Source organism: Balaenoptera musculus, chromosome 8 (assembly GCF_009873245.2).
Source record: "Balaenoptera musculus isolate JJ_BM4_2016_0621 chromosome 8, mBalMus1.pri.v3, whole genome shotgun sequence".
NCBI classification, from domain to species: domain Eukaryota; kingdom Metazoa; phylum Chordata; class Mammalia; order Artiodactyla; family Balaenopteridae; genus Balaenoptera; species Balaenoptera musculus.
The window spans coordinates 60,122,231-60,147,243 of NC_045792.1; the positions used below are offsets into that span (position 1 = coordinate 60,122,231).

At 47.9% G+C, this 25,013-nt stretch overlaps 3 protein-coding genes across 10 annotated transcripts in view; 2 read left to right on the top strand and 1 right to left on the bottom strand.

The window, feature by feature from the left end:
- Positions 1-2,683: 2,683 nt before the first annotated feature.
- Positions 2,684-3,659, top strand: LOC118899237 (olfactory receptor 52W1). The gene is given in 2 exon segments (XM_036860625.1): positions 2,684-3,268; positions 3,270-3,659. Coding segments are annotated over 2 exon segments (963 nt in total). The 5' UTR covers positions 2,684-2,695.
- A 1,712-nt stretch (positions 3,660-5,371) lies between these two features.
- FAM160A2 (family with sequence similarity 160 member A2) overlaps positions 5,372-25,013 on the bottom strand; it is a 29,783-nt gene continuing 10,141 nt past the window's right edge. For 3 of the 8 annotated variants that reach the window (XM_036860623.1, XM_036860618.1, XM_036860617.1), the window contains 6 exons: positions 21,262-21,341; positions 20,846-21,051; positions 19,678-20,457; positions 17,028-17,206; positions 16,706-16,868; positions 13,672-14,210 (listed from right to left, as the gene is read on the bottom strand). In XM_036860623.1, coding sequence (XP_036716518.1) covers positions 13,849-14,210; positions 16,706-16,868; positions 17,028-17,206; positions 19,678-20,457; positions 20,846-21,051; positions 21,262-21,341 — 1,770 coding nt within the window. In that variant the 3' untranslated portion in view covers positions 13,672-13,848. Of the gene's footprint in view, positions 7,734-13,671; positions 14,211-16,705; positions 16,869-17,004; positions 17,207-19,677; positions 20,458-20,845; positions 21,052-21,261; positions 21,342-25,013 lie in introns of those variants that run through there. The other 5 variants (XM_036860621.1, XM_036860622.1, XM_036860619.1 and 2 more) reach the window with 5 other exon arrangements.
- C8H11orf42 (chromosome 8 C11orf42 homolog) lies at positions 7,751-13,541 on the top strand. The gene is made up of 3 exons (XM_036860626.1): positions 7,751-8,728; positions 12,168-12,966; positions 13,234-13,541. The coding sequence occupies exons 1-3, from the start codon at positions 8,657-8,659 to the stop codon at positions 13,362-13,364; spliced, it is 1,002 nt and encodes a 333-aa protein (XP_036716521.1). The 5' UTR covers positions 7,751-8,656; the 3' UTR covers positions 13,365-13,541.

The following is a 25,013-nucleotide window of genomic DNA, read 5'->3' on the forward strand; positions in this document are numbered from 1 at the left end:
CTGATTCAATCTCCTTACTAGCCATTGGTCTATTCAGATTTTCTACTTTTTTCTGATTCAGTCTTGAACTGTAAATTGTATGTTTCTAAGAATTTTTCCATTTCTTCTAGGTTGTACAGTTAGTTGGTGTATAGTTATTCACAGTAGCACCTTATGATCCTTCGAATTTCTGTGATATCCATTCTAATGTCTCCTTTTTATTTATAATTTTGTTGATTTGGTCTCTTTCTCTTTTTTCCTTGGTTAGTCTAGCTAAGGATTTATTAATTTTGTTTATCTTTTTAAAGAATCAACTCTTAGTTTGGTTAATATTTTCTATCATTTTCCTGTTCTCTATTTCATTTATTTCTGCTCTAATCTTTATTATTTCCTTTCTTCTGCTAATTTTGGGCTCAGTTTCTTCTTCTTTTTCTACATTCCTTAAGGTGTAGAGTGAGGTTGTTTATTTGGGAATCTTTCTTGCTTCTTAATGTAGGCATTTATTGCTATAACATTCCCCCTTAGAACTGCTTTTACTCATCCCACAGGTTATATTCTAACCACTTAACATGTGTAAAATGGTACTACCATTTTTATTAGGTTCCCATCCTTTTTTAAATGTGTCACTGATGGGGCTTCCCTGGTGGCGCAGTGGTTGAGAATCTGCCTGCCAATGCAGGGCACATGGGTTCGAGCCCTGGTCTGGGAAGATCCCACATGCCACGGAGCAACTAGGCCCGTGAGCCACAACTACTGAGCCTGCGCGTCTGGAGCCTGTGCTCCGCAACAAGAGAGGCCACGACAGTGAGAGGCCCGCACACCGCGATGAAGAGTGGCCCCCGCTTGCCGCAACTAGAGAAAGCCCTCGCACAGAAACAAAGACCCAACACACCCAAAAATCAATCAATAAATAAATCTATAAAAAAAATGTGTCACTGATGAAGTTGTTAATGTTGTGCCCCTACTCCCATTTTTCCCATAGGCCCTGTGGTTTCATTATATTATCTTACATAGTGTGGTGATTTTTAGAATATGTCTCATTATAGCAGAAAGAATTTTACTCAGTGGACGTGTGGAAGATGGTGAATAACTCTTTTTCATTTCCATGGATACTGAAGGCTTCTGAAACCGTAGGAGCCCCTGTTAGCAAATGCTGTTTGCGTGGCTGTTTGGGCCAGCAATTTTGTCCCACAATTAAGAGCAATAAATATTTATTTATAGACAACAAACTACCAGGCATTGTGATAAGCAGTGGTAATATTGAGGCTAATAAGCACTGCCTGTAACTCTTTCAGTCTAGTGGGGGGGAGAGACACAAGTAATTACAATAGAGGGGAACTGATGCTGTTAAAGAATAAAGAAAGCAAGGTCTTCTCTCCAGACTTCAGGAAGTCAGCAAAGACCTCCCAGAGGAAGTGTTCCTCTAACCCAGATCTTTCCACTGCCAAAAGTCAGTCTCTTTCCTTGTTGCCCCCACCTCTGCCTCCTTACTCCACTTCCTGAGTTACCCAGGCTAGCAGAGGCAGAACAGGGAAGAGTTAATGTGGCCCAGGTGGGAGGGGTAAGGGTCCTGAGGGAAGTGGGTAGAAAGGGCCCCACAGGCATTGGTCAAGGTGAAGAGAAGCTGCAAACACACGGTGCTTAGGCTCTTTCCCCAGTCAAGTCTTCTGCTGGTGCTTTCTTCCTCCTTCATTTATCCATCCAACCTTTATTAAGTTTCTGCCATGGGCTAGATTCTGGGAGGAATCGGTTCTACTCATCTTGCCTCCTCCAACACCAGAGATGCTTCTTCCTCTTCTGGCTGCTACTCTGGGTTGAGTGCCATTTCCTCCCCTTCTGTCACCTGTTCTGCCTCTGGCGCCCCAGGAATGAAACTCGAGGGTAACCCCCTTCTGGTTTGTGAAGAAGGAAAGAAGACAGAGAAGTTCCTTTTTCTGCTGCCATCTCTTTCTCCATTGCTTCCCAGGCCCAGTATCAATTCTCCAGCCCATGTTCAAGTTCACTACTTCAGCATCAAGTTAAGAATAAAATAAGCACCCCACACCCCAAAAACCCACCAGGTTTTCTCCTGTCACATCAGCCTTCACTCCAGGTCCCATCTGCCTCCTCCTCCTCTTTCTGCCTCCTCCTCCTCTTTCTGCCTTTCTCTCTACTCTCCTTCTTTCTTCTTGTGGGGTTGGTGCCCAGAATGTTAAAGCTGGGCAACACTTAAGATCATTGTGCTCACTCCCACTGGAGAGCTGAGGAAGCTGAGGCCCAGGAGTTCTGCTTAAGGATATACAGTCAGGGACAAAACCAGCCTGAGGCCTGATCCCCACCCAGCACTGGCTTTCTCCCCATCTACAAGACTGAAATTGACTCTACTTGGACCCTTAGGAAGAAAAACATTCATCTCCGCTCCATGCTCAGCTCCAGCTATACTAGCCACTGCAGCAGTGACACCACTGTCACTACCACTGTCTCCCATTACTCCCCCTGCAATACTCATGGACTTTCAGGCACAAGGATTCTCCCATCTTAGCTAGGGCTGTGACCTGGATTATCCATCCAAAACCCCAATCAAAGGTTGTAACACTGCAATCCTCCCAGCCCTGCACCACTCCTACACATACCTGGATGGATCTGTCCCACTGCGACACCCTCCCAAACCTCTCCCTTTGTCCTTCCCCTATCAGGAGTGATGCCCCCATGAGCCCTAAAGCTTTGACCCCACCCGATGGCAGAAGCTCCACAGTCCAACTCCACCTTCTCACGCCCAACCTTCTTCATACTGACTGGCATTCCAGAGTTAGGGGTTGCCCAGGCCTGGCTGACACTGGTCTTTGGGCCCATGTATCTGCTTTCCCTGCTGGGCAACGGAGCACTGCTGGCAGTGGTGGAGATAGACTCCACCCTGCACAAGCCCATGTTTCTGCTCCTGGCCACCCTGGCAGCCACAGACCTGGGTTTAGCCACATCTATTGCTCCAGGGCTGTTGGCTGTGCTGTGGCTTGGGCCCCAGCCTGTGCCATACGTTGCCTGCCTGGTCCAGATGTTCTTTGTTCATGCACTGATGGCCATGGAATCTGGTGCACTGTTGGCCATGGCCTGTGATCGTGCTGTGGCAGTAGGGCGTCCACTGCACTACCCCGTCCTAGTCACCAAAGCCCACGTGGGCTATGCAGCCCTGGCGCTGGCACTGAAAGCTGTGGCAGTTGTTGTGTCTTTCCCTCTGCTGGTTGCACGATTTGGGCACTTCCGAGCCAAGACCATAGACCACGCCTACTGTGCACACATGGCAGTGGTGGACACTGGTCGGGGGTAACACTCGGGCCAGCAATTTGTATGGGCTGGCGCTTTCATTGGCCATGTCAGGTGTAGATATTCTAGGCATCATGGGCTCTTATGGGCTCATTGCCCACGCTGTGCTGCGGCTGCCTACCCAGGAAGCCCGTGCCAAGGCCTTTGGTACGTGGAGTTCCCACATCTGTGTCATTCTGGCCTTCCACGTGCCTGGTCTCTTCTCATACCTCACACGCCTCTTTGGTCGTCACACCATCCCAAAGCCCATGCACATCCTTCTTTCTAACAACTATTTGCTGCTACCATCTGCCCTCAACCCGCTCATCTACGGGGCCCGCACCGAGCAGATCAGCGACCAGCTCCTAGAAACCTTTGCATTCAGAAAAAGCCAGTTCTAATAGGCAGTGAAAACAACGGAGGCTGGGGGTGGAAGTGGGGGGACATTCAGAGGAGTCTGGGGTCTGGAGGTATGGATTATGTCATCTTTGTCCCATGGTCTGCCTATGACTGTGATAATCACTCAACAGATACTTGCTGTGAAGGCTCTACTGTGTGTACCACTGGCATATGTAGACTGGCCTAGCCATGCATTCTGCTTGGGAGGAGGCAGGAGACAGGCTACCACATGTTACCATGCAGAGAAGATAAGAAGAGGGACCAGGGAATTATCATGGGATCACAGTACACACGATTTAACTTAAAGAAGACTACCCTCCTCCTCCTCCGCCTACTCTGCCCCATCATTTTAACCTAAGTCTGCCCCTGTTCCCACACAAAAGCTCCTCTACAGATCCTGGACCCGGGAGCCTGGGAAGACTGACACTGCCTCTGGAGGCAAGTGCTTGGGTACCTGTCTGGGATCACAGCCCTCTATGCCTGGAGCCAGATGCTGTTTTCAGTCTGTCCTTAGGGAAGGAGCTAAACAGGCTTATTCCCCACCTTCTGAGAATCTGGATAATGTGCCCCGGAGTCCCAAATTTGTCTAAGACCCTGATCCTTAAGACATATTCAGTTCAGAGAATCTTCTTGGTCTCATGTGCAATCACTATTCCCCCTACCCTCACTGCGCTGCCAAAGTCTCGGGAGTTAATGGCTACAACGTCTCTCCCTGGGCCTGCAGCTTCAGGGGCCAGGGTTCCAACTGAAAGAAATTTTGGTATCCCAGAAAATCGTTGTATTTAATATTTCACCTGTTTGCCTGAGGTCGAGTCATTATGGTCTCTTACCAGTCTGCCCTTTTGTGCATCCTGAGCCAGAATGTAGAATTCTCAAATAAAATCCTCATCAAATAGAACCCCCATTTGTTCTGGCCAACATCACGAGTAGCACACGATGCTGGTGCAATATGATGAAATAGGAATATTTCACACTGCTGTGGCTTCCAGAGAACAGAGATATTAAACAGGAAGTGTCATGGTATTGCCCAACATGGGATTCACTTTCTGCTAAAAGACTCCACACTGCAAGGACATTGCACAAAACAATCTTTCATGCCAGCATAAAATCCAGAATGAGAATATTCTCAGACAAAAGGCAGGGAGCCACTGTTATGAGGTCAGAGAAAGCTATGGGCTGCACAGGCAGACCCAAGCTCTCTGGGAAAACGATCATAACCGTGGGTATTAGAGTTAGCCATTAAGACCTGAAGCCCAGTACAATCTGGACCACTCAGACAGCTGGACCAAGCACCATGGGATATCACACAGGAGGGCTGCAGATCCAAAATAGCAAGTGATGCCATCTCCAGAGCCACATGGGGTCTCACCAGGTCCTCATTAACAAGGAACTAAAGAGATAGCCCAGGAGCTCAGTGTGATTTTCAGAGGTGTTAATGCTGAAGCCAAGTGGATGAGGAGGAAATCTACAGTTCTCCTCAACCCAAGTGTGGGCTCAGTCATTCTCAAGGCTAATCTTTTTCATGAAGTTCTAAGTTAAAAAGCCCTCCAGGGCTTTTACAGATAATTGTGACAAAATTCTAATCCTAATGGGTCATGAGTCTTTAAGATGTACACATCCTTCTCTTAGTGATTCCTCCTCAATAAATCTATCCTGACAAAATAATTAGAGATGTGAACAAAGATGTATGCAGTAAGATATTTATTACAACATTATTATAAAGAAATATAAAGAAATGCGTGACAGTCATGTGTCACACATACACACACACACCATTTTTTGTCTTTCACCTCTGGTATGTGAAAAGGGAAATCATGTGCAGCTGATGTTCAAAAGCAGTGAGTTCTGTCTCCCTCCCACCACAGGAAGCCTCTCTGCTAAGGCACCTTCACTCCGTGGTTGTGCACAACTCCCAAGGCAGCTGAGTCCAAAGCAGTACATTGTTCACTGTTAAGCCAAAAGTCCACCCCCTCAGACATTTATATTTTGTTTTGGATTGAGATTGCATACATACCTAGCATGCGGTGTGTTTAGAAGGCTTTTCCGGCACTCTTACTCCTCTCAACAACCTGAGAACAATTATAAGCCCATAATCCCTTACCTATAATTACAAAATAAAACATCTCTGAAGAAACAATAGATTTTTCATAACTTTGACCCCAAATCTGGCCTGACCCATCATGATCATATTTATACTATTTATCTCACTTAGTGTGAATATTCATACATTTAGCTACAGAAATATTGATGGGTTTGATGACAGGGCACTGCCCTCAATCTCACTGGGGTATTCCTTTATATATCATAAAGGCACAATATTCCCTTTCTAAAACCTGAAAAATTCTGAATTCCAAAACACATCCGTCCCAAAAGGTTTCAAATAAGCGACTAGGGACCTGTAGGATTATCCCTGTAGCCTGAGAGAAGTGAAGAGACTTGTTAGGGCTCTTGATCCCTCTGAGGTCTTTGCTATCCAAACTATTCTATACTGCCCTGGAGGCTCTTGCAGAGCACGGCATGTTCTCTGGATAACAGCCCCTACCTGTTTGTTTCCCTCGTGCTCTCCACTCTGGTCACTCCTCAGGTATGCTGATTAAGCTGTGCCTTTTTTCCCAGGGAGACCCCAGAACGTGCTACCGTGGTGGCAAAACCCATGAACAGGATACGGCCCAAAGAGCCCAGGCCTATGGGCTCATCAGCTCCACCCAGAACTCAGCTCTCATGGGTTTTCCTTCACCAACTTTCAGTCTCAGACTCTGTGAGCTGAAAGGAAAGACAGACTTACTCAGAGTAGGGCAGGATGGAATTTAGGGAGCCTAGAGAATCATGGTACTCAGACCGCAAAAGACAGAAAACAGAGGTATGGGCTTCTGGTCGAGGAGTTCAACAGTACCCAATTTCCCCTCCGAGCTCCCTCTATGAACAAAAATCTGAAAGAGAGCCTCATCTGATTTCACCGACAGCTCACCATCCTTGCACCCCTACTTCAACCATCCCCTTCTCATTCTGGACCCCCTTCAGGATACAGATGTGCATCACTCTCTGCCTCTGTCTCTCAACAGCTCTCAGCGTCTCCATCCCTCTGCATCTGTCTCCTTGCACTGTTGGTCAGTTTTGCCCCACGTCTGTGTCTCTTGTCCTTGTCTCTGTCTACCTCACTCAGAATTCCTTTCTGAGGGAACAGAGGTGCCAATTGTACTATACCAGGTGACCTCTCCTTGTCAACAATAATAAAAAATGTGCTAAAGGGGCAGTAGGAGGAAGAGACTTGGTTTCACGTAACAAGAAGCTTGGGGTTTCCGGTTTGGTCTATTGCGGCTCTCCTCTCATCCTGCCCGTTTCCTTGTCACCACATCACACTGTACTTCCACCTGGCACACACCCCTCCCACCACACTCAGGCAAGCAGAAGGAACGTGTTGATCTCTCCCTTCACCAAAAGGAACTACTGGTTAATGGTTAAAGCTGGAATCAGGCAGACGCAGATTTGAATCCCAGATCCTCCATTAACTCACTGTATGCCTTGCACTAATTCATTTAACCTCTCTGAGCCTGTTAATTCACTTGTAAAATGGGGAAATGATAGTTCCTACTTCAAGAAGTTACTAAAAGGATTAACTAAGATAATGCATTCAAAGTGTTTGGAATATCCCCTAACACATTCAATTTCAACAAATATTTGAATATTAATTCCTCTCCTGGAGCACAGGCCCATGCTCACTTGCCAAACCTTTGCTCAAAGACCTGATACCCACACTCTCAGCTCTCTAGGAAGACCGGCCCTCTCCTGGGGCCAGTCACCTCTCCTTTAAGAAACTCTTCTTGGTAACACTCTCTCCCACCACGGTAGGACCCTTCCCAGTGCTCCATACTCATGGCACCTCAGACAATGGCCCACTTTGTGGGATGACTCTACATGCTGGGCAAGGATAGGGGAGAATGCTCCCCACACACAAGGAGTCTTCGTGGGCACACAGGAGTGGAGTGGGAAAGCAGCTACTAGAAGGACTCTCTAGAGTGGTTCTTCTCCAAGGAAAAACCACTCTTCTTCTCCAGCAAAACACCAGGTTGAGATCTCTGGATGGAGACACAAGTGAAAACCACACATAGATTAGGGCCATAAAGGAAGAGTACCCACTAGATACAAAGCAGCCTTGGAAAGGAAGTAGAGGATAAAGAAAAATTTCCTTAAATTTAGCTGGGTAATTTTGGCTTCCTGAAAGTTCTCTCCAGTTACTAAGGCAACATTATCCCAATTCGATTCTTATCCTCCACATTGTCACCACTCAGCATGGCACCCTCCTACACACACCTGGTTCTCATTGCAATTGTAACCCACTCATTAATAATGAGTTTCAACCTAGGCTGCACATGAGAATTGCCTGGGGAGCTTTTAGAAATCCTGATGCCCAGGCATACTCCAGACCAATTAAACCAGAATTTCTGGGAGTAGGATCCAAGTACCAGTAATTTTTAAAGCTTCCAGGTAATTCCAAAGTATGGCCGAGGTTGAGCGCCACTGCTTTGTTCTCAGTTTAAGTCCTGATCTATGCTTCTCCCATGTCCTTCAGGACCCCAATCCAACCTCACAAAGAAGTCATCTGCAACTGACAAGATAGCATAGCAAATTGCTTAAAGGAGGAAAGGCTTGATACTGTTTCCTTAAAGAATTCAGACCAAGAACTACACACACACACACACACACACACACATACACACACACAGAGACATATACAAACACACCCTAATGGATACCTGCATCTACCTCCCCTAAAGCATGAGAATGAATAGGTGACTAAAGAGTATGGACTCAGGCTGTGGGTACAGTGAGGCTATGAAAGCGACTGCCCTCCCCCCACCCAAGGCCCCAACACCCAGCAGGACCTCTATGACCTCATGCTGTAGTAGGTCAGAGTCCAGGGCCTGGGGCCTCACCTCCATGGGCAGCTTGGGGTTTCTGCAGCAGCTACTGCCCTGCCTAACCCCTCCCACACCCCATCATGTTGGTTGGTACCCCTCACCTGCTGACACTGGATGAAGCTGATGCTACCTGGACCCTCATCAAAGATAAGGTAGGTAAAGAGGGCTAAAGAGGAAGTAACAAAGTGTGACCTAGATGGGTCTGAGCAGTTTATAAGTTGGAAGGAGTTGGAAGCCTAAAGACAATAATAACTAACATTTACTCAGTGCTGGCTTATATGTGAGGCGCTGCACGAAGTTCTTTGCACAGAGTGTCCAATTTAATTACAATTGCAAAAACAGTAAGAAAGGTTCCTTGAAAGACAATGGATAGGGAGCTATGAGAGCAGAAAAGAGAAGTGCTAAGTCAGGGGTAGACTTAGGAGGTCAGGAAGGCTTCCTGGAGTGAGTACATTCTAGTTTGGCATATAGGAGTTATTCACATGGAGGGAAGAGGAATACCTGGCATATAAAGGGTGCTTAATAAACACCTAATGAGCAAGGGGCAGGGGGTGTGTGAGAGTGAACAGTGTACTAGTTAAAGGCAGAATATATGCAAAAGCCAAGAGAGAAAAAAAGAAAAATGTAAATTAGTGAACTACAAATAGTCCTCTAGAACAGGGTTCAAAGAGTTAGTGGTGAAAATGAGGAAGAAGAGGTATAGGGGCTGACGGTGAAAGGCCTTTTACATTTTCTAAAGAACCTGAACTTTACCTTTGACCTCTTCACAGACACTCCCTCCAGCTTAACTTCCACAGAATGAGAAATTTGGGTTTTGAGCCAAATAAACAGATTTCCAGGAGCAGGCAGATCTCAGCTCTGAGTTGCTGGTGTCCAGAAAATCCCACAAAATCTAGATGGCCACTAATTTTTGATATTAGAGAATTTAGGGATCAGGTTCTGGTCAGGCTATCTGAAGGAGAGTGAATTTAAAGCATTTGCAGAAAGCAGCCCACCAAGTTTAAAATAATCATCTTAAAGCAGTGCCTGTACCAAACTCAAAGCAGCCTTAATGGCACGTAGCTCCCATTTGCAGTGGAGTAGCAGCTCGCCACAAAGGTCAGCTTCCCAAGGAAGCAGAAAGAGAAGAGCCAAGGTCCTCCCAAGAATAGGGCAACTAGTTTCAGCAGCGTTAGAGGTTGGTCCTGGACTAGCTCAATCAGAATTAGGGTGAAGTAAATGAGGTCTTTAACTATTAAAAAGCTACACCATCTCTGAGTATCAGAAAAACTCCCTGTCCTATTTAAATGGAAAATTGCCAGGAAAAGTCAGGGTAGGGACATTCAGGATAAATCACTGGTAGTATGTGACAAGTTCAAGAAGTAGGACACCTTTGAGTAACCTGGTTTCCTCCTCCAGAACTGCTGATTTACTGGGCACTTTGTAGAAAAACAGAATGTGGCTCAAGGGCTCCCTATTCAGAATTCAAACCAGCCAAGGTACCTCCAGGAAGATAATCTTCCACCATCACTTTCCTGGGCTGCCCCGGGGAGAGCTGAATTTGCAGGCCTCTAAGTCCTCAGAACTTCTACCCAGAAGTGCAGTGGAAGCAGGCAGTGGTCTCAAATGGCGACTGCCAAGAACACGTTCACCCTAGCATAGAGTTGAGTGCTTTATTTTTCCTGCTTTAGGATAACCACTGGGGCCCTCAGGGTAAGAATAAGGGCCTAATAAACTTCCATGGCAAATTCATGTCTATATTCTGAAACAGAGTTTCCAGCTTAATCACCTTTTAGCAGAAATTTAGACCATAAGAAACATCACACTCCTGTTAGAGGGACCTCTCCTGGAGACACTCCAATTTGTCTCATTTGTACAGAATCCTAGGCACCAAAGGAGCAGCTAGGCTGGGATTCTGAGGTTATATTTGATGATTATGCTTTCACTGTCATGAGGCAGAGCATTCTATACAAAAATGCTAACCCACCATTGCTCTGCTCTCACCCCTGGAAATCCAACTGTTCTTCTCAGGGTCCTGTTCTTCAGACCTATGCCCCCACCCAAAAGTTAAATGTCCCATATCTTAGTGAAACAAAGGAGAAGGAATGATAGGAAATTCTTCCATGCAGATCAACGAAGAGCACCAGTTATTTCCTTGGCTAGGTGACAAGACAGTAGTGACAAGCTATCTCAGCTTGTGTAAAGTCCAGACACAACTAGCTACACCCCTCTTACGCTGGGGGGCAGCACTTCCAAAACAGCTTTACGTAGCAAAAAGCAGATCAACCTTAAGGGACCATTGGTGAATTCTACAAGAAAGCCAGTAAAGTGGGCAATGCCATCAGCAGGGGCACAGACATATAGGATTGGGGGTCTGGCGGAGGGAAGTAGAGCACACAGCATTTTAAGAATAGGACTCTAACATGAAAGGGGCCCAAAGAGGGAACTGTGTATGCTCCTCAGCAGAACACAGAGCCAGAAGTCTCAGCCAACAATATCTTGAATGAGTCAAGATCATACCTAAGTACAATTACGAGAGAGGATCTTACAGGGCTTCCCAGTTGGTCATGAAATTAAATTTTCCAGAACTGGGTTACCAAGCACAAAAAGGCCAGAAGGACAAAACCAAGAGGAACTGTAATCTGTGAAAGCCTACTGGAACTAGCATTACAAAGATGAGGCCTCAAATCCCTAAAAGAACTATCCTCTGCAGCTCGGGCAGAAGGTGTATACTAAGATGTTATAGACACGGTGTGGACTTCCAAACCTATTTCTGTGTAACCACTCTTGGTTAATGACATCACCCATCTAACCCTAATCCTTGAGGATGCCTTTTCCCACACCCCTTAAGTGACCAAGTTCTACTAATTCTATAACCTAAATACCTTCCCCCATTATTTTAGTTCAGGGCCTCACCATGTCTTGCCTGGAATTTTACAATACTCTTAACTGACTTTTTCTACCCCTCTTTATTTTATGCCTTCCTATTCAAAATTAACTTTCTAAAATGCCTATCTGAATTGTGCCCCTCCTAACCAGAACCCTTCAAGTGGCTTCCCACTGTCCTCAGGATAAAAGTCCCATCACTTAGCACACACACAAGGCCTTGAATAATCAAGCTCCTGTGTGCTTGTCCCTCTCCACACCCTACACTTAAGTAATATGAAATTATACTTTCCTGACTATGCCCCTCTTAGTTTGTAAGTTCAAGTTTTTTCACTGGCTGTTCCCTCTGCCTGGATTGACCATTCTCCTACCTGGCTAATTCCTTCAAAGTTGAAGCATTACCACCTAGAAAGTATCCTTGATCCTCTTCTATCAAAGACAAAGGCTGTTAAATCACATCTCATCTGCTCCACAGCTTGCTCTCTGAGCTATATCAGGACAAGAACAAAGTCTCATTTTTTAATGCATTCCCAGTATCTAGCAGAGTCTGGCACATAGTAGACATTCAGGTTTTGCTAGAGGGGAGAACTGGGAGACAAGCAGGAAGCACAACAGTTTGAGCACATTGTGTAGTGACAGTGGGAGGGTCAAGCTAGAGTAGGCTACCAGGTAACTCCTAACTCTGACCCTAACTCAGTCCCTGACCTATAAACTGGCCACCTGCAGGTTATAGAGGAGCGCTTTGGGCCCAATGTAGTGGCAGTACCTTTCCTGTCGGATGCAGCCTGCTTTGACCTACTGGGTGTGCTAGTGAAACAGCCCCGCCCAGCCCACACCCGCCTGGCTCTGCCAGGACGGCAGGGCCGGCGGGCACTACAACCAGTGGGGCCACTACCGAACCTCCTGGAGCAGGCAGGCTCTGAAGGTGCCTTTGCCCACTGCACTAGAGAATACTCACCAAATGGCCGGGCAGAGACAGCCTATGAAGAAGTGCGACTGTTGGATGGGCAGCCCTGCCAGATCCGCTTACGTATGGGTGGCCTGCGCAAGAAGGTGGCCTTCCTGCTGCTGCCACCAGGGCAGGTGAGCCTACAGCAGACTCTTCCCTGGCTCCGAAACACCCACAGCATCTACATCATCTACCAGGTCTTCTCCTGTTCCTGGCTACAGCTGGGGCTGCTGCCTACAGCCCGTGAGCCCCAACTGCTCTGGTTACAGCGGTCACTGCCTATTGCCTTCTCCTGCCTCAAGTTTTCACTGCAGCCCAAGGGAGTGCTGGGACCACAGAAGCCCCTGATCAAAGACCCACTGCCCCATGGGGCCAGTTGGGTCAGACCCGACCTCAGCATCATGCCACCTCCGGCCCCCACGTCAGCCCCTGCTGATGTCCCCGAAGCTGCTGATGTGCCCTCACCTGGCCCAGCCCCACCTTCACCACCTCCCCAGGAAGGGCCAGAGGGCAGACCACCCAGATTCTCCTACAAGGGCCGAAACCCCTTCCGAAGGGGGCCCCAGATGCTGTCAGGTACTGCTAGGGGAAATGAAGATGAGAGGGATGGGATAAGGTGGAGGGAAAGGGCGTGGGGGTGTAGAGCCCAGGAGTGTGTGGGGCACCCATAACTCCACACTGGACCCTGGTGAGGGGGATGGAGTGAGGGAGCCAGGGGAGGACGAGATGGAAGCGTGGTCCTGGTGAGGGGGTGGGTACAGCACAGAAGACCAGAGGGAGGGACCAGGGCGGCAGAAAGACGAGGGCATTGAGTCAAGCTGTGGCTATCCCCAACCCTGGCAGAGAACTGGCTCTTCAGCCCCCGAAGCCCCGCACCAGGAGCCCAGGGTGGGGGACCCGGGGACCCCGAGCGGCACTCCATGTCCCTGCCCCTGCTGCAGGGTCTGTCCTCGGAGTTCGACAGCGACGAATAAAGCTGAGGCGAGAGATGCAGGGGGCCAGGCCCCCAAGACCTGACATAGGGACACTGGTCCCCAATAAACATCAGCTGCTGCTCCCCCACACCATCCTGGGCCCGTGGTGCTTCTTCCTGTAGGAGTCTGGAGGAGGAAAGTCCCAACCTTTTTCCCCAGGCTTCATGTCCCCTCACCCTCTAAAGGCATAAGAAGTACCTCGAAACCTTGGCATCGTGTCCTCGCCAGAGAGAAAACACCCTGACCACTTCCCCATCCATGTACAACTTTCTTGGGGCCCCAGCCCTACAGAAAAAGGGTGGGAAAGAAGAATGAGCACAGAATAGAGATTTCCCTTTTATACATATTGCAACAAGTTCTCCAGAAAACATTCATCGGAAATAAATTAAAAAGTCCTCTCGCCACTGCCTCCAAACATAAAAAGGAGCCTACACCCTGGCCCCAGCACAGGCCACTCAAGGCCCTGATTGTCCATGGAAGAAAGTTAAGGATTGAGGGGCCCGAAGCCTGAGATGGGAGGGCCAGATCCCTCCTCTGAAGTATCCAACAAGAAAGGCGAGGTGACAGCGTGGGCCTGGGAGATGGCAGCCAACTCCTTGAGAAACTCAGGGAAAATGACTGCACAGTAGACAGCGTTCTTGACTCGCAGAGCCTCACCTTGGCGGTCAGGGGCCCCACCCCGGGGGGGTAGGACCGGCGTTGATGCCCCAGGGGAGCCCCCACCTAGGCCAAGTCCTGTGCCGTCTCTCCCAGGCTGAAGAACCATCTGTGCCGCCTGCCGAGCCCTGGTTGGACTGTGTGCATGCCGCAGGAGCAACTCCCCCAAGGACGGCCTCCGGCTCTTCACTGGGAACAAACAGGAGTGTCGTGAAGCTGCTGGCGTCAGGCAAAGTCCCCTGGCCTGGGAGAGGAGACTCCCCTCCCCACGCACCCCCACTCCCCCAGGGGCACGGACCTCTCCACTAGAACTCTTAACACCAGAGTGCTGCCTGCCCAGCCTCCTTCCCTCTACCCAGCCTCCCCACCAGCCAACCACCATGCTCAGTCTTTAGGCAGTCAACCCTTCAGACACTTCGTTCCCAGACAAGACCCCTCCCTTCTCCAGGCCCCTTCACCGTGAGGGGTTCTCTTACTGCGCCTCCCTTCCCAATCACTCTTCTACCATCACCAAGCTCTTTCTCCTCAGTCTGTAACATGCCCTTATTCTTGCTGCCCAGCACCCTCCTGTACTAGAGTCGAACATTTCCTCCTTCCCCCTGCCTATCTATAACACGGCACCCACATCCCCTGCTCCTTCAATACCCACAGGTGCTATATATGCCCTCATAGTTCAGTGGCTTTATCAGATCTGTCACACACCACTGTCCCTCCAAGATCTGCTCTCCTGTGCCACCACTTGGCCTTCCACCAATCCCTCTCCTACATCCACCAAAGCCACCCTCCCACTGGTTGTGGCCAGACAACTTCATGTCAGCTTAGACTCAAATGAACCATTTAAAATACTGCCTTCTCTTCTCTAATTTCCTTCCTCCTAGATTGCTGGCTCTGGATCTGTTCTTGGCCCTGTCCAAGACCTAAGGCCTAGACTCTAGGGATCTAGTCTCTAGATCATGATACCATTCCCATTCTCGACCTCTAATAATGGCTACAGAGATATGCTAAACAGATATATTTGATTTGGCGTTCAGATCCCTTTGCAACCAGGTTCACACACTTCCTCACCTCTTCTAGAAACTCTCCCTGCTTTGGCATCCACACCTATGTGCTCCTCCTGGAACCCTTCAGGCTCCTTTCTATGCCTCTGTAGCCCCTTCTGCCTTAATTTTGCTTTCCTCAATGTTTTCATCCTTAGCCTAATTTCCCCATCCCTACCTCTCCTCTAATTTGCCCTCCACTAACTTCCCATTTTACTGCCCTATCACATTGCATTTTAATAACTTGTTCTCATGTCTTCTACCTCATACATTAATCTGTGAGTTCAAGGGCTTGGACTCTGTCTTATTTACCTCTATATCCCTGGGCCCTCCACAGTGAACACAGTACCAGGACTGTGGAAGCAAGAAATAATTCCTGGTACTGGACCATGAGGAAATCATGCTAAGGAATTTCAGCTGGGCCTTCACAGCTATATAGTAACCCTTCTGGTACCCTCTTCCCAACCTATACACTTTCCTCCTTAAGCCCCCATCTCACCTCTGCTCTCTTGCTCAGCATATTATTTTGCCTCCTACTTCAATTAGCAAATAAAGGATGACTTCAACTCCCTAAAATTTCCCTCCACACCTCAAAACTCCACTTGTACATAACATTTCCTCCTTTGATCTCTCCTCATTTGCCTCAAAGGGGGAAAAAGACTTTCCTGTGCTCTGGATCCCACTTACTTCCACCACCTTTGGGACCTTGCTCCCTCAGTTATGACAATCCTCTAGTCACTATCTAGACTATCAGCTTTTTGAAAGCAAAGATCACATCTTGTACCTCCCTGAGTCCCCTGTACCAAAGACAACACCTAGCACATACGGCAAGCACTCAGATACTTGTTGATGGAAGATCTAAATTTAGAATATCATGGTCACATTTAACTCTTCCTTCTTCCTTATACCTCACAACCACTCACCAGACTCTGCCAGTACTTCCTTCCCATTTCCACCTTTTCAAATTCTCCCTTTCTATTTCCACTATTCTAATTCAAGCCTCACAGGTCACATCTGCATTATGGCAGAAGCCTCCCAATTGCTCTTCTGACTTCATTTTCTCCGAGCTCCAGTGCAACTAGCACATGAACTAACACACTTATCTCTCCATTCCCAGATCTAAGAACCTCCAATGGTTTCTCACTGCCTAGAAGTTTACAACCTCTGCCTAGCCCAACCTCTACACTGAGAACCTTCTGCTCTGACCAAATCTTTCCAACCTCACTACCAACTGTTCCACCACCTTCCAAATCCCCTGCTCCAACTAAACAGTTCATGCTGTCCCCTGAACAAAAGAATAAAGCCATCCCACTGCTTTGCCTACCCAAGTCCTACCCATCTCTCAAGGCCCATGTCAAATGCCATGTCCTTTACCAAGCTTTAACAATATCTCAACCTAGAGACTATTCTGTCCCCTTGCCCGTCCCCAACTTCTAGAGTAGTTTTTGCTGCTACTGTTGGTTTGGCTCTCAGTGGACAGAACTATGTTTTTCCTCTGCCCAGAAACCTGAGGACAAAATCAAGACTCTACTCTCTGCAACTCCCTAGTTCCCGGCACAAGGCTTCAACCTTAATAAGAAACTCAGTTAACCTGAGCTAATTAGTTGCCTAGGGAGGACAGGGAGGTGGTGGCAGGGTAGGCCTCACCTAGGGAATCAGATCGGCGGGGGGCAGAGCCTGCCGCAGGGCCCTCAGTCCAGTCCAACTTGCCACGGGCAATGAGGTACTTCTTGGCTTTGGATAGCAGTGCTGGGAAGTCCTCCTGGGAGGCTGCAAAGCTCTCAATCTTATTCTTCACAGAGCCCAGCACCTATGAAGCACAACTTCATGACATTTCTGGGTGGCTCTAGACTGACATAGTCCTTTCTAGCCCCACTGGGCCTATTCCCAGCCCCCCCAGGGCCACTCCAGCTGTGGGCCTGGCCCACCATGGAGCCTGGACGCACCCATGCATGCATGCATCGCACACCTGCAGCAGGGACTTGACACTGGGCTGGAAGACCATGTTGGTGTTGAGCAGGAAAGAGCGGAGCAGGGGCTGGGGGTGACAGGCCAGCTGGGCCACCAGCCCCGTCAGCAGGAAGTTGACATAGACGGAGTTCTGCAGCATGTTCTCGAGTTTGGCAAAGAGCACAGCCATGAAGGGGCCTGGGGGGGTGGGCACAAGGATACAAGGCCTGAACACAATGCACATCACACGCATTCCCCCCAAAATGAGACCCCCCCCACCACCACTAGATGAAAATTATTTGTGTCAGAAAATGATTTGCATGTTTAAATATCCTGTGACCACCTATTCTGGAGGAGATAAAATGGCAGACACCACATGGACCCACAAGAGGTCCAGATGCCAGCTTTATACACATTCTAGCTGAAGGGCCAGACCACAGGCTCTGGAATCACACAGACTTGGTTCAAATTTTAGCTTTACGGTTTACTAGTTAAGTTACTGGATGAATCAAAACTCTCCAAGCATAGTTTCCTACTTGGTAAAACACGAAAATACACCCACCTCATAAGGTTATTAAGAGGATCAAAGAGATACTGATACACAGCATTTAGGCCAAAATCTAGCAAATTATAAGTATTCAATAATAACCATAAGCTATATAATATTTCTCAGCTTTTTAAAAAGCTTCAACCAAGAGGACAACTGAAGAAAGAACAAGTGAGAAAGTGATTAGACCAAAAGAAGAAATCAGGTTACATACAAGACAGAGGCTAACACTAGACCTGAGTCAGAAATAAAGCAAGAAGCAAGCATAGTGAAGGCAAAGACGGCGACTAGATTGGTCAACTTAAAGTTAGGGGAGGAATCTTTGGAGAACCAAAAAAGAAATCAGGTCTGTTCAGGAGCTGGGAACCAAGGTGGTGAAATAGAATCTGCAGGGAAAAAAGAGCTTAGTTCAGGGCCAGAGAAAACTGATTTAGGACAGACTCTTTGGTGGAAAAGAGGATGGCAGAAGGGATTAGAATGATCTTCTGGGAGAACTGGCCTCAACTGAGCCAGATCACCAACAATAGGACTGTAGAACCATCACAGTCTGTCTGGTCAGGGATTTGTCAGGGAGAGGGAGTGTGCTTAGGAACTGCACTAAGGCTTGAGGCAGGAGAACAATGAAGGGCAAGAGACACTGAATCCTGAAAAAGATCCTAGAACATTCTTACTCCACATGCACATGACTAGCCTTAGCTCTAAAACAACTCTAGCTTAGCAGGGTCCTAAGATATCCCATAACTTTGTCCTTCTCATCTCTGGGGACTTTTTTGCAAGAGAAAAAGCTCAGATGAGTTTAGAAGAAGAAAAAGGACAGAGCTTCAATTAACGCTTCAAGAAAGTGGTAAAACCTGCACACCACCTTCTAGTGGTGTAGAGCAGAAAAGAGCAGAGCAAAGGCTAAATAAATGAAAAGATGTATTTTCTGTAGTCTGCAAGAGAGAGCTGTCATTACTCCAGAGCAAAAGGCCTGATGCTGTGCAAGGCCCAGTTAGGACATGTACTGATCAATGCATGATAACTTGACTACAAACAACAGGAAGATATGTGGGTACCTTGGTCAACTTGTATCTGCCATGCACCCAAGAGATGATAATCCTAAACTACCACATGCTGAGTTCTCACAATGTAGCAGCATCATTAGTAAGTGATTTACATGCATCAAAAACATAGATGGAATGCTAACTCAAGGTATGTCTAGTCCAAAGCACTATACAGCTTCCCAGAAGTGCCTCCCCACCAATCCCCAGCATGGGGTGTAGAACAGGAACAAGAGCCAGGTGAGGGTTGGGCTGGGTAAAGCTGGCTCTCAAACAAAAACAAAGAGGAGTTACCCAGCCACTCAGGCCAGATCTAGCTCCAAGGTCTTTTGGAGAGACCAAAAGAACTTAGCTGGGGGGCTCAGGGCCATGCTTTGTCATTTGCCCTGATAGAGGTATTTCACTGATCTAATTTACCCAGATAGAGGTATTTCACTCTATCTGCTTCAGTTCTTACCACTATAAACCCTTAGAAAGTCTTACTGAGCAGTCAGGGCAACCAACAAGGTGCAAGGATAGGGAACAGGAGAAACTTGAAACTGAGCCCTTCTCTAAAGAGGCTGGGAGAAAGGAGGCCAGGGCTGAAGAAGAGAAGTATACCAGAGAGCTGACCCTGGGCCACAGAAGAGCTGACAAGAGACCCAACACCCAGACAGATATACTGGTGGGAACAACATGGAACAGCATGATTTATAGGTGCCTCACATACAGGACGGCACGTATGTCTTCCACATGGTTCAGATGTATTACTTTGATTCACCAGGAAACACCAAACACAGAACATCCTGATCACACATCCCAGAAAATGGCCAGACTGAGGAAGAGGAGGAACATGCATAAAGGACAGACATACAAGGCTTAGACAGAAGTCAATACTCAAACCAGCACAAGCATGGAAGACTACAGACAGACACTGAGACACAGTATGACATGATATGTATCTGGAGGGGACCCAAGCAAAATGGATGAAGAGCTAAGCAAGTACAAGAATGGCATGGGCAAGAAGTCTCAGAAACCAGCACAAACATGTCGAGAACATGCAAAGAGTACACAAAGGAGAAGACCTAGGCTAAGTAGCTTACCAGTGAAGGGCTGGCTTGGCAGCTGGTTGAGAGTCCGCAAAGGGCTGCTGAGGAAGGGGCCAGGGGGCTCAGGGGGACAGGTGAAGCTTTCGTAGGCCTCCTCCTCCTCAAGAGGTAGTGAAGGCTCTAGAGGGGGCTCGGAGCCGGCGCCCCCATTGCTCAATGCCACCTCCAGCTCCCGGAGCTCCTGCCCAAAGCTCTCTAGTCCTGCCACACCCTCGGAGGTGCCCTCTAGTAGTTCCCCAGCTCCCTCCTGTGGCACCCGACGAACCTTCTTGGCCCCCTCCGGCCATGGTCCTGGCACCCCATTGAGCTGGGGAGGGGGCAGGTGGCCAGGGCCCTCCCTTGCACCCAGAGCCAGCGCCCCCCTGCCCAGCTCTTCCGCCTCCCCCTCCCCTGCATTGTCCCTGTCCTCCTCAGGCAGCAGGCTGCGTTTCTTAGTCCGGGAGCCAACAGGACTGGGTTCAGGAGGGGGCCGCTCGCCATCATAGGGGGCAGACCAGGTGCGGCAGGCTTGGACACAGCGGTCCACACCAAGGCGCGCCTCACGCAGATACTCCAGGTAATTGTCTTCCAGCTCACCGGGCTCCTCCACAGGGCTGGGCCGTCGGCCAGGGCTGGAGGCTGGGGAGGCAGCAAGCCCTGGTGAGCGAGGGGCTGGGGCTGGGGACTCGGAGCCACCCAGGCTCTGCTGTCGCAGGAAGAGGGCCAGACGAGATGGCGTGGAGGCCCGGGGTACCGTCACCACAGAAGAGGAGTCAACACTTGGGCTTCCAGGGCCTGCAGAGGGGAAAAAACATAAGAGAGATCAAAGAGCCAGAGGTGCAGGAGGAGGGATGAGACACCTTGGGTAACTAAGAGAGAAGGCCATGAAGCAGAAGAAACATGGGACCGATTCAGACAGCTGACTCTCCACCCCTCAAATTAAGCTTTTCCTCATCCACCACCCCCTCCTCATTACCACCAACACCACAAAAACAATCGAAATAGAAGAGTACAACTGGAGTGAAGAAAAGGAACAGCTTTGCTCAGAAGCTAAATTTCTTTGGTGGAGTTAAGGATCCACCCTACAACACCCCTCATCAACCTCCCCAAAGATGGAATGCCACTCACGGCCACCTCCCTCCTCCCACCTTCTTGCTAGGCTCCCCCAGAAGCCAGGCCATACCCGTCGTGTCCTCCCTTCTCCCTGCCTCTCTGCTAGGCCCACCTCGTGCCCACGAGGCATGCTCTGGACGAGGTGGGCTGGAGGCACGGTGCCGACAACAGCGTGGGATCAAGGAGAGGAACTTGTCTGCTGCCCGTCCATATAGGTCCACGTCGCGCACAGCTGGCTTCTGGCTCAGCATCACATGGTTACACGGGACGAGATACCTGGGAAAGCAGCAGAAAAGGGACACAGGATAGATCAGGAAGGAAGGACAGGGCTTGAGGGAACATCAGTGGAACTATATGGCTAAGCCAGGCTTCGAGAGGACACACACAGGCAACCCCGATGCAACCCATCACCCCAGCCATGCACAAGGCCCTGAGGGCCCAGAGGGTTCAGGGTCAGCCATCCCTCAGCCCTGCCCCCGCAGGTACCTGAGAACCAGCTGCAGCAGGACATCCTCACAGCTGAGGTTCAGTAGGGTCCTGAAGAGACTCAGAGAGACCATGCAGAGCTGGGGGAGGGGGGGCGGGGAGTCACCATAAGAGCTCTCTACCCTCCAATATGTTTACCAAATAGAAACCTCCCCAACCCCAGGCCCAACCAAACTCTCCTGGAGCAACGATGGCACAGGGCCTGGCACAAAACAATCATTCAAATATTAAATAAATGATCACATGATCTTTGTGGTCAAGACCTCATTATTCACAGATAGGAACGAACCACATGTCAGATTTAATGTATTTCTATAGACCATACACATGTCAGCAACTCTGGCTATTTATACCTGGCAGCAGAGATACCAGCAATACTTAAATGGAATGAATACCCATGAAGAGACCCCAGGAAATACTAGGACTGAGTGAATGACTAACAGGAGACAACAGCAACGTGATAACTAAGGGAATGCCTGTCAACGGACTATAGCAGCATAGTAACTGAATGCCTACCAACAAAAAACCAGAGGGAACCTGGAAGAGTCCCAGCTGGGAAGTGGGTGGGGCTGTGATCATGGAGTCTGAGTCACCTCTCCAACACCAGTGTCTCTCTCAGAAGGTAGGATAAAGAAAAGTTCAAGGGCAGCTGACAGGAAAAGGAAAAAATAGGTGGGTCCAGAACAAGGGAAACCTTTTGTTTTAGAAAAGTAAAAAGGGTGGCTCACCTCTGGCTAGATGAAGAGAACAGACACATATAAGCACTCCCTCACTCCTATGAATCCCCAAAGCACCTTCTATATACTTCCCTTACGGCAAGTATACCTTGAGCACCCTGAAGACAACTACTGGGTCTTAGTCCAGGGCACTGCCTGCATAGTCTAGGTGCTCATCATTAACTAAATGACTGTGGGGGAGTTAAAAGCCAATCATGGGACTTCCCTGGTGGTGCAGTGGTTAAGAATCTGCCAGCCTGTGCAGGGGACACGGGTTCAATCCCTGGTCCGGGAAGATCCCACATGCCGCAGAGCAACTAAGCCCACGCACCACAACTACTGAGCCTGCACTCTAGAGCCCGCGAGCCACAACTACTGAGCCCACGTGCCACAACTACCGAAACCTGCGTGCCTAGAGCCTGTGCTCCACAACAAAAGAAGCCACCGCAATGAGAAGCCCGTGCACCGCAACGAAGGGGAGCCCTCGCTCGCCCCTAGAGAAAGCCCACACACAGCAATGAAGACCCAACACAGCCATAAATAAATAAATAAATACATTCAAGAAAACAACAAAACAAAACCAAAAAAAAGCCAATCACGGTGGGAAAGAGATAAGATAGCAGTTCACATTTTAGACAGCATGGATGTGTATCCTAAATGACCATTTTAACTAGCAATGAAGACATTCAGACTCACTGAAAGATTGTGTGGTAGGTAGAAAAAATGGCCCCTCAAAGATGTCCAGGTCCTAATCTCCAGAACCTGTAAGTTACCTTACATGGCAGAAGGGACTTTGCAGGTATGATTAAGGTTATTAAAAAATTTAAGATGGGGAGAGTAGCCTGGATTATCCAAATAGACCCAATCAAATCACACGAGTCTTTAAAAGCCAAGAACCTTTTCTAGCTGGGTCAAAAAGAAGAGAGATTTGAAGCATGAGAGGGACTCGATCCACCACTGATGCCTTTGAAGGTGGAAGAAGGGATCACAAGCCAAGGATTTAGTTGGTCTCTAGAAGATGGGAATGGTCCTTAGCTGACAGCCAGCAAGAAAACAGGAGTCTCAGTCCTATAACTACAATTAAGTAAATTCGACCAATGATCCTAGTGAGCAAGGAAACGGATTTTCTCCTAGGCCTCCAGAAAGGATGCAGCCCTGCTGACACTTTGATTTTAGTGGTGTGAGGTCCGTGTCAGATACATGACCTACAGAACTGTAAGATAATAAATTTGCGTTGCTTTAAGCCACTATGTTTGTGGTTAATTTTTTATGACAGCAATAGGAAACTAATACAGATACTCAGGCTAGCTAGCCAGCATGATTCACCTTAAGCCACAAAAGTCAGACTATAGCAGTTACAAAGTCAGGCCAACAGAATCAAGCTTAAAAGGGCCAACAGGGGAAAGGAAAGCACCTGCATGTTTAACATGGGCATCCTGAAATCAGAAGAGATTTGGTTCCTCCAAGAACTGAGAGCCAAGAATAAATACCCCAAAACCATGAAAGGCTCCTGAGACCAGGGGACCAAATGCAAGACTAACAGAAATATATGCTAAAGACTAAAGACACTGAGGGAGAATCAAAGAAGTTAGGATAAGATTAAGACAAAAACAAGATGGATAGAGCCCAATACAGGAAGAAAAATCAACCCTAGGAAGGAAATCAACATTCCCAAAACATCAACAGGACATTCCATGAGGCCAAACAGATTTAAGACCTTGGTCGAGCTTCAGCATAATGAGAAATAAAACTTTTTCAATACCTTTGTAAAATTAAAGCTTTGACATCTCTTCCCTATCGGTTTATGACAATAATTCTTAACCCAAGGCATGTATCATAATTACATTTTGGAATATTATAAAAGTACACATGCCTTGGGCCTACTCCCAAAGATTATAACTCAAGAAATCTAAGGCCGAGCCTAGAATCTGTTGTTATGGTTATTGTCATTTTCAAATTTTAAAGTGTACACTTGGTTCAGGAACACTGGTCAAATCAGATTCAGTCTAGAATATCTCATATACACCCTAACGTAGCTTCAGAAACCTCAACTATACAAAACATAGCTATCCAGGAACCTTACTTACCTGGAACCCTACTACCAGGTACCTCAGTTATCTAGAACAGTTTTCTAGAACCTTTAGTGATCCAAGAACTTCTATTTTTAACACAAGGACCCAGAGAACTTCAATTATTTATAATAAAAGAAGGAAACAAAAATGGCTGATGGAGCCAAAATAAATGCCATGAAGTCCATGGCTAAACTAATGCTTTACTCCCCCAGAAAGACTTCAGGTCTTTATGACTTAGAAACAATTTACTCCTATTTTATATACATTTCTATTGTTTAAAATCTAAACTTCTTACCATGGTCTACAAGGCCACACATGATCTGAACTCACCCACCTCTCCTTCCCTTCTCCCCTTTGCTCACTATACCTCCAGTCACGCTGGTCTTTCATTTCCTCAAGTACATTTCATTTCCTCTTCCCCACTTACGTACTTTGCATGCATTGCTCCCTCTGCCTAGACTGTTCTTCCACTTGCTCTTCAATAGGCTAACTCCCTCATGACCTTTAGGTCTCAACTCAATGTCATCTCCTCAGAAAGGTTTTTTTGACCACTCTACTGTTTTCTAAGCACCTTGTTGGGTTTTTTATAACAATGACCTCAATTTTCAATTATTTTGGTTATGTGTTTACCTGTCTACCTCTTCTATGAAGGAAGCTCCATGAAGTCAGCAATCACTGCTTACCATTATATCCTCAGTACCAGAGAACAGTATGACACATAGTGAACATTCAAACAAAATGTTCAGGAAGAAGGAACGTTAAGGTAGGTAGGCGGGCAAATGGGTGCCCCAAGTTATAGCTATTCAAATACAGCAAATCCAGAGGGAAGAAAAGGTAAATATACTAGTAGCAGCTGGATCACCTATCAAAGCAGACACAAAGCCTGAAGAAGTGATCTCAAGTCACCCACAGCAAGTCACAAAGCGCTACACAGCTGAAGAGAACCTCAGGCCAATGCTACGTA